The sequence below is a fragment of the Dendronephthya gigantea genome, unplaced genomic scaffold (assembly GCF_004324835.1).
Source record: "Dendronephthya gigantea isolate DGI-Jeju-01 unplaced genomic scaffold, DenGig_1.0 000310F, whole genome shotgun sequence".
In the NCBI taxonomy this organism is placed as follows: Eukaryota; Metazoa; Cnidaria; class Anthozoa; order Malacalcyonacea; family Nephtheidae; genus Dendronephthya; species Dendronephthya gigantea.
The window spans coordinates 108815-126120 of NW_021163320.1; the positions used below are offsets into that span (position 1 = coordinate 108815).

General features: G+C 37.2%; 3 protein-coding genes across 3 annotated transcripts; 2 read left to right on the forward strand and 1 right to left on the reverse strand.

Annotated features, from left to right (window-relative positions):
• Positions 1–19: 19 nt before the first annotated feature.
• Positions 20–5410, reverse strand: LOC114541818 (glycerol-3-phosphate dehydrogenase, mitochondrial-like). The gene is made up of 13 exons (XM_028561632.1): positions 5286–5410; positions 4617–4704; positions 4421–4494; positions 4144–4247; positions 3913–4037; positions 3678–3775; positions 3158–3321; positions 2965–3081; positions 2183–2381; positions 1706–1776; positions 1382–1504; positions 515–1101; positions 20–292 (listed from the first exon to the last, which is right to left on the reverse strand). Exons 2-13 carry the CDS (start codon positions 4695–4697, stop codon positions 230–232), a joined length of 1806 nt encoding a protein of 601 aa, XP_028417433.1. The 5' UTR covers positions 4698–4704; positions 5286–5410; the 3' UTR covers positions 20–229.
• Positions 5411–5524: 114 nt separating this feature from the next.
• Positions 5525–9103, forward strand: LOC114541820. Its single transcript, XM_028561633.1, has 3 exons — positions 5525–6094; positions 6899–7390; positions 7961–9103. The coding sequence occupies exons 1-3, from the start codon at positions 5668–5670 to the stop codon at positions 8182–8184; spliced, it is 1143 nt and encodes a 380-aa protein (XP_028417434.1). The 5' UTR covers positions 5525–5667; the 3' UTR covers positions 8185–9103.
• Positions 9104–11570: 2467 nt separating this feature from the next.
• On the forward strand, positions 11571–15655 carry LOC114541812 (wnt inhibitory factor 1-like). The gene is made up of 8 exons (XM_028561626.1): positions 11571–11823; positions 12545–12627; positions 13325–13414; positions 13743–13835; positions 14359–14454; positions 14530–14655; positions 14875–14985; positions 15495–15655. The coding sequence occupies exons 1-8, from the start codon at positions 11732–11734 to the stop codon at positions 15653–15655; spliced, it is 852 nt and encodes a 283-aa protein (XP_028417427.1). The 5' UTR covers positions 11571–11731.
• The last annotated feature ends 1651 nt before the right edge of the window (positions 15656–17306 follow it).

Here is a 17306-nt window from a genome sequence, read left to right on the forward strand (position 1 = left end):
GCTATTCTATTGTATCCAATTGCGGAGAAAGCTTTTTTTATTTCAAACATGGTTTAAAAACGTTTTAACTACAATATACCATGGCTTGACAATTAAACCGGTCACCAGTTTTACTGGTAAAAGTTGTGTACATAAATTCACACACTTTTGATATTCCATTCCTCTTTTCTACTCAATATTTCCCGTTGCTCTGGTTCATATAAAATATATTTAGAATTTAGGACAATCTTTATTCGTCCCGTAAAGACAGACCCATTTGCTCCAAGTACTCCACCGCTTTTTTGACCTCTTCCTGGAAATGGGAATTGAAAAACAACTCTTCAGTCTTTTTTTTTAAATCATATGGTTCAACGTTAAAAATTGACGTGATTTCTTGTGAAAGAGGTTAGAAGGGATGCAGAATTTTTGCAAACCACACACTCAGAGAGAAAGACATTTTCTTGGCAAAACCATCAAAATCGTAAAATAACTAATCTGTTCAGAGTTTCGATACCCAAAGTGGACTTTCTTTTACCTGTTTTTTCCTTCCGCTCCATCCCAGTTCCTTTGCCATAATCTCGGCCACGCGTGGGACAGCATCGCGTGCGACCTCGACGTTCAAAAACGCGAGTCGTGTGCGTCTCGCGAGAACATCCACGATGGTGCACGCGTATTCTTGAACAGCAAACTTCACCTCCGCTTCGATATATGGAAAACTTTCATCCAGTCTTTTCCCAGGGCCAGTGATCTCTTTACAAACCTGAACTGCTTTAGTTCCATAACAATGTGTAAGGTGTTTAGCTACCTCCATATCAACACCATATTCCTGAACCAGTCTGATATAAAGGTTAGGGGTGTACCCCTCCCCACCTTCCAACACCAAACCATCTGTTTGACAGTTCGTAAACTCCGGTTTCAGCTCGCAGCATTTCACGGCCTCGTCAACCGTGTCAGAAGCCATCGACCTATACGTTGTCCATTTCCCGCCCGCTATCGTCACTAAATTTCCATCGCTCACGTCGATAACGTGGTTCCTCGCGAGTTCTTCGGTCTTCTTCGATTTCGGGTTTCTGACCAGCGGACGAATGCCGCTCCACGCGGCTAGGACGTCTTCGTTTCGAACTAATGATGAAAAACAATCGTGTTAAATGAATGTTTTTTTAAATATATTGTGTTTGGCCGCCACGCTGGCCCCTTCAATATTCATTTTACGAATGCCCTAAACTTTTCTGGTTGAAAGTCTCAGCTATTTTAGCGGGTGTTGTGTCTTCAGTATCGCAGATCCACCTTGCTACCGAGGAAAGGAAGGCCTCGAAATAACCACAAAGCTTCGCTCGAGCTGGCAAGCTGAATGGGTCGAAGTTCAATCACACCGCTTGTACAAGCAAAAAATATCATATACCTGTGATATCTTCGCTTAGATAACTTTTGATCTCGTCTAAAATGAATTGAACTTCTGCTTTCGTCGGCTTTGGATGAAAAGTTAACTTGGTCGGTGTGTCTGTTGTTCCAGCTACCGTTCTGCCTGGATAAATGAAATGTTTTGGTTGTGCATGACTATATGGTTGTGACTATATGGTTATGACTTGTGACTTTGGTTGTGGACTTTGGTTATAGGCGTAGACAAGGCTATTACATGATTTATCTTGACATATCTAAAGAAATATTGTGCGACAGAGCAGTCCTAACAGCAGTGCATGGCTTCAAATGAAAACTCGAGCATTACCTTCCCAAGGAAGTAGAAACACTATCCGTCCATCACTTGTTTCTGGGTTGAGAAAGCCCATGTTTCGAGGACTAAAGAGTTGAACAAGTGGAAGCAAAATATGATAGGAAAGATGCATTCTCTTTGACGAATGAACGGAAATCTTACTGACTTATATATTTCAGATTCAGTCGCTTCTTTTAAAGTGGAAACCTAACATCAAATCTGAAAGAGCATCTTCGAAATGGTGTGAAACAAGGAAATGTAACGTTGTGTAGTTCACAAACTTGTATATATTTGTTTGAAGACAGTAAAATATCCTTTATCAAGCAGAAAGTTTTTTCTTGCGAGTAACAAATACATTTACCATTCGTTAACTTCACAGCGTCATTTTTTCAGCCTTTTCCAAGATGCTCTTTCTAGCCTACATGTAGCCTGTGTTGTTGGGTTTTACTCTCCTTTCCTCTGTATATCTTAATTCTATCGCCTAAATCATACCTATAATACTCGGGTAATACAATATGAACACCAGCACTTGGCTGACATATATTGGGTCTTGACGCATCATCCATTCTCCTTACATCATCCGTGTATGGTCCTGTGGCATTGATCACGCATTTTGCGTGGACATCCCATTCTTCTCGCGTGAACTGGTCGCGTACACGCGCGCCACACACAATTTCTTTCTCTACACCATCTGATATAAGGGGGAAGAGGGGGAAGAGAAAAATATCGTTTTAGATGTACGGGGTTGGTACTTGCTGGTATTCTAAAGAAAGCGACCATTGTGTTATATATAATAGAATATTTCAGTGGTGGTCCAGTGTTGGTAGCATTCAACAATGACTTATTCTGTCGTGGTTTGTGTCTGAACTATCTGAGAAAGATATCTGGTGGTCCAGTGTAGGTAGTATTCTACAATAAGTTGTTGTAGTTTGTGTCTGAACCCTTAAGGATCTCAATCGTGGGGTTACCCTCCAGTGAATGTACCTTTCTTCAGAGTTGCAAAAAAGCTGCGGGTACGCGGGTACCACCCGGAGGAAGGTTTGCTTTGAATGAGGTTTGTGAGGAAGGTTCAAAGTTGAACACTCTAATGGATCACATCTATGTACGAAAATTTCTTTATGCTGGTTGCCACTTGACTAAGTGACGTAACGTCATTTTGAAGAAGGTTTTCAAAATTTGAAATCCTACCGGAGGAAGGTTGAACTCTTTTTGCAACTCTGCCTTTCTGCAATGAACTACCTGAAGAGTATATCTCATAAGGAAACGCAAATTACCTTTGGTAATTTTCTTCTTCAACAAGCTAACTACTTCAGTATGATTACAAACACTAGCCCCATGACGCGCAGCAGTTAACGCGATAGTGACATTCATACGAGCATCGTCTTGCTGGCCTGGAGTTACAAAAACAGTTCATTGAGTTTTTTTCGTTGTGGACTACATATCTCTCTTGGGTAATCTCATTCTTACCATCGTAATAAACAATTCCCCCGCACAAATCCTTTCTTTTTAAGGTTGGGAACAATTCTAACGCTTTCTTTTGACCAACATAATAACTTCGATGTAGGAGTTGTTTTCCTGACACTAAATCGTACATTTTAATCCCGGTCCAAAAATATGGAACTTTCCACCACCTAGAAAAGAAATGGTTTGGAAAAATTGTGGATTGTCCTTTGTGCCAGAATCTCTCCAAAACTCTCTAGTGTGAACCTCAATCTGTTGGTCTCTCTGGATCGGAAAATGATCTTGAAATACACGTAATTTGCGGTTTATCCCTGCTGGCCTAGGTTTCAAATTATTTCATCGTTTTTGTGGGGGATTCCATTACTACACGTGGTAGCTGTTGTTCGAATAATCGAATTCTGTGAACTTTTAATTTGTTAAGTGAGGTAAAATGCGGCCTCTTTTAATATTGCGATCGCGAGCTTACACCTTGTAGTAATTATCAGCATTACCTCTGTTTAAAATTATTTGGTTTCGTTTTACTTACGTATATACAGGCAACATTATGGGCAACGGTTGAGCTAAATGTGGAGCACTTCGCAACATGTTTGCACGTTCATGTAACGCTTCTGTAACGAGTTTAAACTGAATGTGGGAGAAAAAAAGTGTCAAGGAAATGATTTTGTGAAACAATCAAAAGCCAATCTCTTTTCAACCTGACTTCATAACTGAGATTGAAAAGAGTTTTTTTTGAAACAATCAAAAGCCAATCTCTTTTCAACCTGTTCATAGCTGAGATTGAAAACAGCCTTCTGTAGGTATCGAACACCGCCGTGGATTAGTTTTGTACTTCTACTGCTTGTGGCTGAGGCAAAATCATCTTTCTCAACTAGGGCAGTTTTCAGACCTATATAATGTATGTGCAAAGATCACACACCCAGATTGAATCACATTCTCTAACCCATGTCACCCTGTGGATAATGGCAATTTCCGGCTATTATGTATGTACCCACCCCTGGTGATAGAGTCCAAGGCAACCCCACAACCTGTAGCACCTCCTCCAATCACCAAGACATCAAATTCTTTGGTCTCCTTTAATCTTTGAAGTTGGTTATTCCTGTGAGGACACCATGGATTAAAACAAGTGTTGATTTGGAGGGGAAGATCAAGAACACCCCATCAAAGTTTCTTGTTAGGTAGGGGAAAGGGTGTGTAGACCCCCTCCCTCTGTAAGACAGACCTTTGAGATCTGGATACCTTAATAGATAAATATGCCTCGTATGTTTTTACCTTGAAGGTAAAGGTGTTAATTTTTCACCTAATTTCATTGCAGTGTCCAAGTCGTGATATTCGATGGATATGCTCTGAAAAATTTACGTAAGACACAACAATTAACCCCAATAGCATTCAATACACAGAGATGCTATACACATTTTGGAGTAAGAGAATGATAAAAACATAATCGGATTTTCATGCAGAAACCTACATGACGGCTTTGCACAGCTGCATAAGCCAGACAGCCTCCACCTAGGACTGCGATACCACCCAAAACACGGACATAAGCCATTGCACTTCTAATCGAAACAAACATAAAATTAATCTTGTCTCCCCACAGGCTGTTATCAGACAAATGAATGCTTTAGCTGTAGGTCTAGTGAAATGATGTTGTGAAATTCTCACAGGATGTGCTTTCCTTCCATATGGATGCGTAACTGCTTTGATTGGAATAATACTGACGGGCTTTGAACTTTAAAGGGCGTGGCCTGGGTTTCAGCATGGTGTTTTTTAACACATTCTTTCCCTATCTGCCAGATGTTATATTAATTTGCAAAATTTTCGAGGCATTCACCTAATATAACACCTACTTGATTAAACTGAGCAAAATACTACCTTTGAACAGGCATTTTTTTGTCACTTTATCTACATTATGGCCTTTACTAGCATGGAAACAAAGTATTATAGAATTGTATGCTCCAACAATTTTCTCCAACTGTACCTATGCCTTATTTGGGAATGTAAAAGACTTTTTATGCATTGTTTTTTTTATAATTATATAGTAAAAGACTAAGACTTTTTGTGCATTTTATACCGTTCTGGTGTAGCTTCATACCAATATAAACACCTTAACGGAAATTGGAATTGGAGACCTTCTTACCTGCCTGTGGAGCAATGGTGAAAAAATAACAAAGATTAGTGATAAATGCCAAAAAACCGCGATCGTTTTTAGAGCAATGACCTTTGTACACTTGTATTGTTGTTTTGCCTCCCACGAATTGATATTTTCCATTCATCAAAGGTTGTTTTAACTATTTGCCGGTTTATATCGTGATGCCATCGGGTCCGTAATCGGAACGAAGCTTACCCGCAACACTGCCATATGCCTGCTTCTTTTCCGGAGATTATATATTTATTGTTATGTAAATGAGATTTTTTGCTTCAACATTACGTGTTCTTGTGCGGATCTAAGAAAATTTTGGTAATGTAAACGTCCAGAAGTATACCCTACGAATGTTATAATTTATCAAACGAAAGGCAAAATGTTTATGTGGAAACTTGGTTTGGTTACAGTGGCGTTTGTTTTGGGCCTCGCGAGTGTTGAATGCGAAAATTCACGTTCGTATGTCGACAAATGCCCAAAGTTTCAGATAAGAAGATCGACGATTATTAAAACGCAACAGTCCGTACGTAATGGAGCCGAGTTTTTGGGTAAGAAGATCATGTCTTCGGCCCGTGGCTGTCACGAATTGTGTTGCAAGAAAGATGGCTGTAATTTGGTCATGTTAAAATACGACACGGAAAGTTTTGAAAAGAAAGTTAGCTGTTTCATGTTCAACTGTCGATCACCGTCCGTCTGTAACTTCTATAAACACTCGTCCTACCATAGCTACGCTGCTCTTGAATTCGAAGACAGAAAATCACAATGGCATTCGTCTGAACATCAAAGCAAGGATTCAGAATTCAAAGGTATACAAGCTTTAAGCCACAACTAATTTTTCTTCACAATAATCGCCTTGACAAAATCTAAAATCTTTGCTGTTAAATATAGATGAATTGTAGGCGTAGTTGAATGTTATATCAAAATGTACAAATGAGCGCATATGTTGTTCAATAATTTTTAAAACACATGTATATAAAATGAATCGGAATTTAGTCGCAATCAACGGAAACTGTATTGACTATTGATGCTATAAAAAAGGTCTTTAATATATCGCTTTTTTTATTAGCACAGCTTTAAACCAGGGACACGGCATATTGACTCTCATACCTTATGGTTAACGAAGCCTAACGTTTTTAATTCATTTGAAGACATTGCATTTACTTTCTATTTGTAAACCTATCATAATTGGCATTGTTTTAGAACTACAGTTAAGCTATAATATTTCGCAATGGGGCCTTTCCTAACACACACTATATCACCTGGTATTCGTAGAGCAACACAAATGAATGGCTAAAGGTTACATTAGGATCAAATGAGAATGTTTTTTAATGATTGTTTGTGTGACTTGGGTAAATTTGATATTGTGATGGACCAGTGTGTAATCAGTTCGACACTCAGAGTAGGGACACACCATCACAATGTTAATTCATCCGAGTCACACACACAACCATTTCCTTAAAACTTAAAGATGCACCGATATGGTAGGAACTACTTCAATTACTAGAGCATTGGACTAGCAAACCAAAGGTCAAGATAATTTTTGCCTGGTTGTTCAGTTAGTAACACTATCACAATGAGAATGATGAGAATGTTTTGTGTTTGCTTTTTAGAGCCCAATACATTCACAGAAATAACCACAGAAGCCCCGGCACCAACTGCAACAAAAACAAGAAAACCATACAAAAACCACAATTGGGGAAATACTTGGTTTAAGGCTTCCACCACCAGCAAACCGAAACACTTGTGGTTGGATGAGCAAAAAATCGACAGATTATCCACAACACATCAATCTGACAGGGAGGGTACTCATGCCCCAAATAGTAGTGTTCCTAAAAGTACAGAAGACTACAGCAAGTATGGATCCTATGATCACTCAAAAGACATGGATTCCAATGAGAAAAAGACCATGGAAAGTCGCATTCAGACGACAGCAGCTGTGTCAGCAGATGAGGACTTCCCTCGAAGAGTGTTTGTTGATAACAATCCAGATTTTCCTGATGAGCCTCAAAGGAATCCCAAAACAATAACAGCCTCTTCTGGAAAAATGATACCAGTAACCAGGCCGCGGACCACAAAAGGTTCCTTTTTGAGAACTACAAAAGGTGAGTTCTGTATATTTACTGGATGATTTTAACTGAGCTTGCCAGCATGAAGAATAAGTTCCCATATGTATTAGTGGGAATATATTTTAGTAATTTAGCAGAAAAAAATATGTAGCTTTAGTATGTGTATGTATGTAATATGTAGCTAGTCCTATTGCCTTATATTCTACTTAACTATAAAATCTGAAAACAAATCCTGGTATGGTATGGCATGGGAAACAAGGGATTAAACCAGTAGCGTAGCAGGCTTGGTGATTTTTCCTGCTATGCTAATATTTTGGTGCTTGTCGACTGAAAAAACAATACATTTTTAAGGACATAAATAATTTTAATAACTGAATATTTACATAGCGAGACAAATATGTCAGGCTTGCTATGCCACTTACTGGGTTAAAACCTTCTACATTGTAAGCATTTATCAATCTAAATTATCCAATGGATTAATCTAAATTAACATAAGAGTTCTGCTTGTTGACAAACTATAGCATCTGTGGATTTTAACAAATTAGGAACTAATTCTAAACACTAACTTTTTTCTTTTGCCTCTATCTAACGCCTCATTTTGCTTAGGTACGGCGAGGTTACCTGCAACCAAGTCTCACGTCAGCAATGTGGTCATCAAGCGATTGAATATACAGGAAAACAAAGCTGTTATTCCATTGGCTATTGGTCTTGTGTTGGCATTACTTTTGCTTTTGGGAATTATTTTCCGGTTGAAGACATCAAGAAGACGGCGTACCAAAGCATTCCTGACGGATGATGCAGATTACCTAATAAACGGAATGTACTTGTAGATGGAGATCAAATGCTATGATATATCCATCACATATACATTGTGATACACAGGCTGAGCTCATAGCTTGAAAGAAATTTAAACATCCTCGAGGCTTAGAATTTGAGTAATAATGTAGCTTTCATTGAAAAATTGGCTTCTTTAACAAACATGTTTGAAAGTTAAACCAAAATATCAGTTAACTCTTGAAGGACAAGCTCAAGCTTGTATTTTTTTTTCTCTTTTGAATGCTTTTTGGTGGAATGCTTTTTTTTGCGAATATAACCCAGAATTGTGATTGTATAATTCCTTGTACATATATGTCCAATGTTTGTAAGGGTTGTTGTTTATTTTTGAATTTAAATTTTGCTTATTCTTTGTCAAGCAATGCGTCAAAAATATTAAAAAATGTATATGCATGTATAAATTCTTTGAAAAACTAGAAAGTATATATCAAGTGTGTTGGGGTTATGTATAGTAATGTCTGTTAGTGTTTAAAGACCAGTTGTTCAAGCTTTGGTTATTTTGTGTTGTGCCTTTCAAAACTTCCAAAATAAGACTTCTGTTGATCCAGAATATATTTATGGTGAAACATATTCAACCTTATAAATGATTAAAAAAATTGATGTAATATTTTGAGTTAAGATTGAGTTTGGTTAAGTTACTTTTGAACAACTGGCCCCTGTGGTTTACATGTATTTGTTCGCACTACCTTTTAATGGCACAGTGTTGAACCATTGTGGGCAATTTAAAACTGTTCCATTGCAAATGCATGCTCATCAAAATGTTGTGTGGTCTCAGATTAGTTTATTAAGAATAAATATTTGTATAATGCAGTGTTCTGTAATTTTGTAACATGCTTATTTTAAACTGTTACATTGTAAATTAACTATTCTTAATTAGAATAATTAATTAGTTCAATTAAAATGTCATTAAATTTGTATCACTTAAGTATTCTGTAGTTTTGTACAAGGCTACATCATTGAACTATACATTGAGTATTTCAGTACTTGGCAAACAGTTATGTAGCAGCGGGAACCCCCCCCTGATCTTCAGATTCAACCAATCATCACCTCATGATTTCGGAATTGACCAATCAGCGCCGTCGTTACTCTGCCCGGGAAAACGAAACCTTGGCTATAATAAACAATTTTAAACAAACTTTATTTCCTTAGCTGAGCTTTTATAATTTTCTCAAAGAAATGAGGGATTTTTCGAAAAATACTGTTGTAAAAGAGGGGAAGATATATTTTTGAATATTCTTTTACGTAAAATGTATATGGCGACTCAAGACAGACACAGACTCGCACTGTATAAACTCTGGTTTAATGCTCGTTTCAATGCAGGTAAAGTCCTGTGTCCGGTTGTTCGAAAGGCGTTTAGCTCAAACTGTGGATAGGTTCAAAATGGATTGCAAAATTATCTACTTATTGAACAACTGAGCTGAAATCTCTCGATGTAAATAGTTTAATTTTCAATGGAAATACACATATAATGCATATGATTCAGTCATTCAGAAGTTATATGAGAGTATTTTTAAACTTTGGCTTATCCACCTTTAAGCTAAACGCCTTTCAAACAACCGGACACAGGTTTCAACTTCGGTGAATCGTCTTGACCAAAACGGACATAAGGTGTTTGTGTATTATCGCACCTGGCTTTGTCCAGAACTGAGACAAAATAATGAAACAATTAATGCTGTCTGTTTTGGCCCAGACAGTAGCTAATTTTCCATTCCGTGGCACGTAAACCGGGCTTAATTTTTTTTACTATTGTGTGTGGTTTAAATGCTCTCAAACAATTGTTTAAACAAGCAAACAAAATATTAATGTGTCATGTAATACTTAGTTTTTTCAATTATTTAATTTTAATCATTTTAAATACTTTCATTTTACCAGTTTTTGTGCACGTGAAAAAATTCTGCGAAGCACGTGTACTTGAATTAAATGTGATATACCGCTATTACTGAGTGGGCTTATTATTAGTTTGGCTACGTTGGCATGTTAATGCAATTGTGATTAGAGATTGTTTTATTGCAAATGGCGAAATTGTGAACAAAATCAGCGCCCCTTTGGCCTGAAAATCTGTATTACTAGTAAGACCGTTCTCTAATTGAAGTACAAAGTCAGGCCATCTGCTTTTTAGTTATTCACTTGCTGACGCGTTCAGGATTTTAACTTATTTTACCTTATATAAAAGTTATATTCTATATTTTATCTGACTATTTTATTCACTTGTGATGTCCTAACTGATACACTTTTGTGGCATTTTCAATGTTTCATTAGGTAAAAATACTGTTCAAACCATTTCTGTTTGAACCAAACTCTGACTTTGAAACACTGTTTAAACCAAACTCTGGTTCAAACCGAACTTTACATAATATATTTGCGAGTAACGACTCCTCACCGAAAATTTTGGCAAACCTGATTAGCTTTATGAGAATAACTTCTAAGTCAACGCTATAACAAAGTCAAAGTTTTTAAAATTAATATAATAAGTCTGTGGCTTTGGCTTTGCGATAAAAAGTAGAGTTTAAAACTTTGTGGGAAAAAATTTTCGTCCAAATTTGAATTATTTGATCTCATGTGGCAGATGCCTGGAAACTGAAACTTCATTTAATCATTTAGCTGTTATTGCATGCATTCGCCGTGGATAATAATAATTTTTAATATGTATTAATTTGAGCACATTTTACATGTTTTAAATGTTTCTAGGAAGGGTACACCTTTTCGGGGATGGGGCATAAATGCGTAAGATAGATACCCACAAAGGTTCCGTAAGGGGAACGATATTCCCTGCTCTTTTTAGGCATAACCGCGACTTGCAAATATGCCATTTTGTAAGTCTCAGAATGATGGCTGGAATGGGCGATCGACAAAAAAAGTTAAGTTATGACCTGATACTTTGCAAACAAAACGCCACGAATAATTCTTTTTATGACAGTCCTTCATGTCTGCATGAATTTGGGCAAAATGTATGCATGCACCCACCATCTCTTGAACCTCAATATTCGTGATACAAAACATTGGCCTGTTAATGGCTCGATTTCAATCTTTCCAGATTCGCTTGCCCCCCCCCCCTCTCATTTGCCATTAAGAAGCAAATATTTAGTACCTTACCATACATTTACGACTCTGTCTCTGTCATTCAAATCTCAAACTTTCAACTACAAAGCTTGGTTCGCGGTATAGTTTCATCGCAGGCGGGTGTTTGGGGGCTTAAAATTTTAGAATATTTCACACTTCGATTATAGCGTGCCATGACTACTGCTGACTAATTAATTCGAGCCGTTTTAGAATGCGAAATTAAGCACGTCTCCTGGAAACCGACTTGTATAGCAGAAAATATTTCTCGCACTAATTAAATTGGGCTGTACTTTAGCTGTAAACGTCAGCACATCGCTTCATATCAAACCATTCACGCTCCGTGCAAGATTAGTCGGAGCAAAGCAGGGTTGTTGAAATTGAATTCAATTTAATATCAAAGTGAAAAAAAGTCGACTAAAGCTTAAAACAAAAAACAAAACGCTGTTCGTGAAGTTATAAAGAGCGTCGTTTCTTCAAAGCGTCATGGTGGATCAGAAATTGGGCGTTTTGTGCCTGATATTTATGATTGTCCCGCACGATATCTGGAAGAGTCGCCTGTTTGCTGAAGGGGAAAGGTATACGGCGAAAAATTTAAACTCTTTCAATAGTTTAGTAAAAATTTATGTGAAGAGCCAATGGACTGTTTCGCTATATTTTGAGTTGAGTATTTTTGGAAAGCAGATTTGAGAAGCTCAACTATTAGCTTAGTAAAACTTTTTACCTGTGCTAATGAAAACAGTTATTGAATATTTCAAATGTAAAACTAAAGATAGCTTTGGGCTTAAAAGTAAGAAATGCTCCAAAGAAGTTGAAAGAAGTTTTAGTTGAAATTTCAGGCCGCGGTGGTATAGAGGTTTTAAAAACAGCCAAATCCTATGACTCTGAATCGCACTTACGTTTTGCTTATGTGCCCGTTTGACGCGTTTTAACTATGAAATGAAAAAAAAATTGGACGATAATTTTTCACAGCGACGTGGCAAAATAAATCGTCGTGCTTTTAATCAAACAGTTAAAAATCGCTTAACGAAAATACCTGCACTGATGAAATCTGTTTCGAATATTAATCCTGTACAATTTGTGATCAAAGTTTATAAGACCCATTCCCACAAAGTTTTTAAGACCCAAAGACCCATGGCCATGCCCTCAGAAAAAAAAATTCTAGTACGGGTCAATGTTTGACTAGTTTTTCTTTTGGGTTTCCCTGCCACAACGTTACCTCGGGTTTAGGAAAACTCCCCGAATCCTAATTCTTTTTTACATGTAATTCAATGCTCTCGGACATTCTATTTTTTCCAGCTTCCAAACAGCAGATGATAATATTGACCGTCTCGTGGCATTAAACAGAATGGCTGGGCAAAATACCCAAAAAAGGAGTCAAGGTATAACTTCCCTGAGGAATTTAAACAGCGCAACACTAGAAAAACCGTAACGTTTTTATCGTTGGCAATAGTTAAATTAGCCTTTCTCATGACGACGAATATCCCGCCATTTTTAGGGTACTTTTTTTCAAAACCGTAAGCGTAAGACCTCGTAACGGCGACTATATTTATTTTCAGGTTGAATTTATTCTTCAAATGGTCTGTTGATTCTAAAAAAATTGCTTTTCATGTTAAATCATATTTTTTAAAGCCATTTCAGAAAATTGAAAGTACCCCAAAACGTCATCGTGAGAAAGGCTCAGATCTAAGATCTAAGTCGCGAAACTACAACTAAATCTAATCGTGAAAACGGCATATAAACAAAGTTTCCTACTTTCCTTGCTTCATTTTCGATATGTTCTAATTGCTAATTGGGTTGCCATGGATTGCAAATTAGAATATGATGAATGTCTGGAAATGTTTACGCATGCCTAGGTCTTGTCATTAATACTGCGTGTAATTTAAAATCAATCCTAAATAATTAAATAAAATTCTTCAGATGATATCACCCAAATTTGGTTAGCGTTTGGTTTCGATTACAATACTTTTAATTTTTGTTAATTTTCATTTTATTAAATTTTAACTTTTTCAAAATTTTTTCACAATTATGTTATTGTACATGTTGTTTAATAATGATGATTCGAAAATTGTTTTGCAGCCTGCCTTCTGGGATGTGCAAATGGTGGAACTTGTGTGAATGGAAAGTGTGTCTGTGCAGCGGGCTACAAAGGATCTATTTGCAATGAAAGTACGATTTATTTCACGACTCACTTCAAGCTGTAACAGGCGTTCTTTAACTTCTATTTAGAGCCAAAGTTTTAGGCCCAGTGTCATAGAATTATCCGTTTCAACAAAAGCATGATCTTTTACAAGCGGAATAAAAATTTCATAATTCTAACAGAAATTTTACCATGAAGACGTATATTGTTGTCAGGAAGTAAAAAAAATCCATTTTGCCAATTATACCAACCATCCGTCATTATAAACGTCATCCCTTATCCGTGACCCCTCCTGAAAACCATCCAAGGATGATGAGGTTAGCATTGATAAATAAAGTTTTATTTTATTTTGTTCAGGGGATTGTATTCCTAAATGTGAGAATGGAGGAACATGCAGAAGTGGTGTTTGCGACTGTATACCTGGATACACTGGAAATTCCTGCGAGAAACGTAAGTTGAAGAGATTTGCACACGCGTGCTTTTTCAGGGTTGCGTCGAAACCAGTTTCCGGCCGGGGATCTCTACTGATCCAAACGATTAATCATTATATATTGCGATTATTACAATCATTATCACAAGTATTATCACGATTATTACAATCATTATCACGAGTATTATCACGATCATCATCACGATTATTACAATTATCATCACGAGTATTATCACGATCATCATCACCATTATCACGGTCATCATCACGGGTATTAATCACGATCATCATCGCAATTATCACGATCATCATCAGGCTAATTACAATCATCATCACGATTATTATTACAATCATCATTACCATGATCAAAATCACGATTAGCAAAAACATCATCACGATAATCGCGATCACCATTATCACGATCATGATCACGATACCACGATCATCAATTAAATGATTATCATCAAGTTCACCGTTAGCACCTCCTACCTAATCCACATAGTTCTTCATAGTAATGCCTTATAATACCTTATCATTATAAAGCGGTTTGCGCGCCTTCTTGCTTGAATGGTGGTCAGTGTGTCGCCCCCGACAAATGCCAATGTCCCTCCGGCTGGAATGGAAATCGTTGCGAAAAAGGTAATATTATAACCTTATTTCTCTCGTCAGAAAGATAGGTGCCATATATAATCCTTTTTTTGCTTTCATTCCCAGCCTTCTGCGAGAAGCCGTGTCTTAACTTCGGGAAATGTATTCAACCGAACGTGTGTGACTGTACAACGAATTATATGAACAATCCAAATCTCATTCTGAAGTATCAGGGAGACCGTTGTCAAACACGTATGTTGCATTTTGATTATTTTTATCATATCAACATTAGGTTAGGTTACGTTACGTTGTGGTATGTTACGTTGCGTTACGTTACTTTACGTTACGTTACGTTATGTTACGTTACGTTATGTTACGTGTTACGTTACGTAACTTACGTTATGTTATGCTGTGTCGTGTCGTGTCGTGTTGTTGGCATCGGGTTACAACAAATGGTTTTCTTTCTTACAGCAATCTGCCCTGATGGGTGTGTTGGTGGTCTTTGTCTTGTGAACTCCACCAAGAGCTCTGACATGACCTGCGAATGTTACCCCGGGTACGCTGGTGCTGACTGCTCAGTAGGTAAGGATCACCATCGTAGGAATTGTTTTAAGACCGGTTTTCCACGGAAATTTCGCCTGATTTTCTTTGTAACTGTCAAAATTCGACCGTAGCGGATTCCCTTATACGGGATCACAGTAGACCGATTCAGCCTCGTATGGAAATTACCCATTTCACCACCTGCTTTGTGTACATTTGATAGATGTAATTTCATACCAGAACGCAATATCATATGTGGGCACAATGCAACGCGTTCTGACGACTATATTATTGCAAATTCATTGCCATATATACATCTCTCAAAAGTATCAATAAACATGAAATGGCAATTTCCATATGAGCCTGAATCGGTATATTGAAAAGAATACCAAAAGAAAAACGTTGTTCGGTCGAAGAATCAGTCTTTATTTAGTCTAAATATCAAGACCAATCGTATCTCCTTATTTCGAGAAATGTTTTCAAATATCTCGGAATCTTATGGAGGAAGGGTTGATGGTTTTTTACAATCTCTTTCTTCGTATCAATTTCAGAAAATGACTGCGAGAAAACCTTGGATCTGGGCGTGTCAAAGCATTATTTGAATGAAATGTTGGCATTAAGGCACTACACAGCAAAAAACCTTTCAGACCTGCTCGGCTGGTCTATGACTCCGAGGGAAAAGGACGCCTGTTTGCCTATCTGGAGTCCTTGAGCTGGTCGTGCAATTCTGAAAACATCACCCATAAGAAAGAGGAATGCAACCACGTTTGTAGTAAGTATCGAGAGTAGGGTGATTCTCTCGTCACGAACGTGACACTGCTATTCTATTTTCTAACACGCGATATATGAAGCTTGCAGAAACAACAGTGTAACGTGTGACCGGAGAATTCCCCATTACAGTATGTATATGAGAGTACAGTAATGTATTTGAGAGTATAGTATTGTTGTTTAAAGTACAATTTTGTATTTGAGAGTAGAGTATTGTACTTAAGAGTACAATATTGTATTAGAGGGTACCGTATTGTATTTGAGAGTACAGTATTGTAGAGAGTACAATATTATATTTGAGAGTACAGTATTGTAGAGAGTACAGTATTGTATTTGAGAGTAGTGTATTGTATTTAAGAGAACAGTATTGTATTTGAGAGTTAAGTATTGTACTTGAGTATAGTATTGTATTTGAGTGTACAGTATTACACTAAACACGAATTTAATCCTTCAGTCCAGATTAGCTCAAGATTAGAGTTAGTATTAGGTCTTAGTTTGGGTTTATCGTTAACTTAAGTTAACCTCAATCCTTATTCTAATTCTAACGTAACCTCAAGGATTGAGGATTTAGAGTAAGATTAAGGATTTAGATTAAGGATTATCTTTGGGCTGGTCCACGGACAAGAAACGACAGGAAATGATAATTCACTTTGTCGAGATCTGTTTCTGTTTGGTTTTTTACTACGTTCAGTTAAAAATGTAGAAAAACTCATGAATGTTGGATTTTTTTGCAGTCCCTGCCTCGTCCGGTAGTTATGTAATCGAATTTTCAACCCGGAAGATCTGCGTTACGTAACTATAAAAAAACCAGATGGTACCATACAATGGCGAGTGTAAGCCATTCGCTTTCAAAGAATGCGGGGGAAATGGAAACAACTTCAAAACCAAAGACAATTGTAAACACGCGTGTCTCGGTAGGCAATCCTTGGGCAAACGTGCCTTGAATGTAGTTGACTTTGATATAGCTTGTCATTAACTTTCTAACTTGTTCGTTTTTGTATTTTTTTAAGAACACTCTGGCCATCTATCGCATCATTACAAAGCAACTCCGTTGTTTCAAACAGTATGTAGATTTTAGTACCTTTTTAAAAATGAACTTCGGTTAGGATACAGTATTCCATTGTCTTTTCATTGTTTTCAAAATCTCGCTGTTCTCCATGTCATCCAGTCATGATCAAGAGATCAGAATATTCCATTGTCTTTTCATTGTTTCCAAAATCTCGCTGTTCTCCATGTCATCCAGTCATGATCCAGAGATCAGAATACTCCATTATCTTTTCATTGTTTCCAAAATCTCGTTGTTCTCCATATCATCCAGTCATGATCAAGAGATCAGAATACTCCATGATCTTTTCATTGTTTCCAAAATCTCGTTGTTCTCCATGCCCAGTCATGATCCAGAGATCAGAATACTCCATATCTTTTCATTCAAAATCTCGTTGTTCTCCATATCACCAGTCATGATCAAAGAATCAGAATACTCCATATCTTTTATTGTTTCCAAAATCTCGCTGTTCTCCGCCGTTTTCTATGTCATCCGGTCTCTATATTATCCGGTGATGAAAAAAATATCGACTTTTTGTTAATCAGTGAAT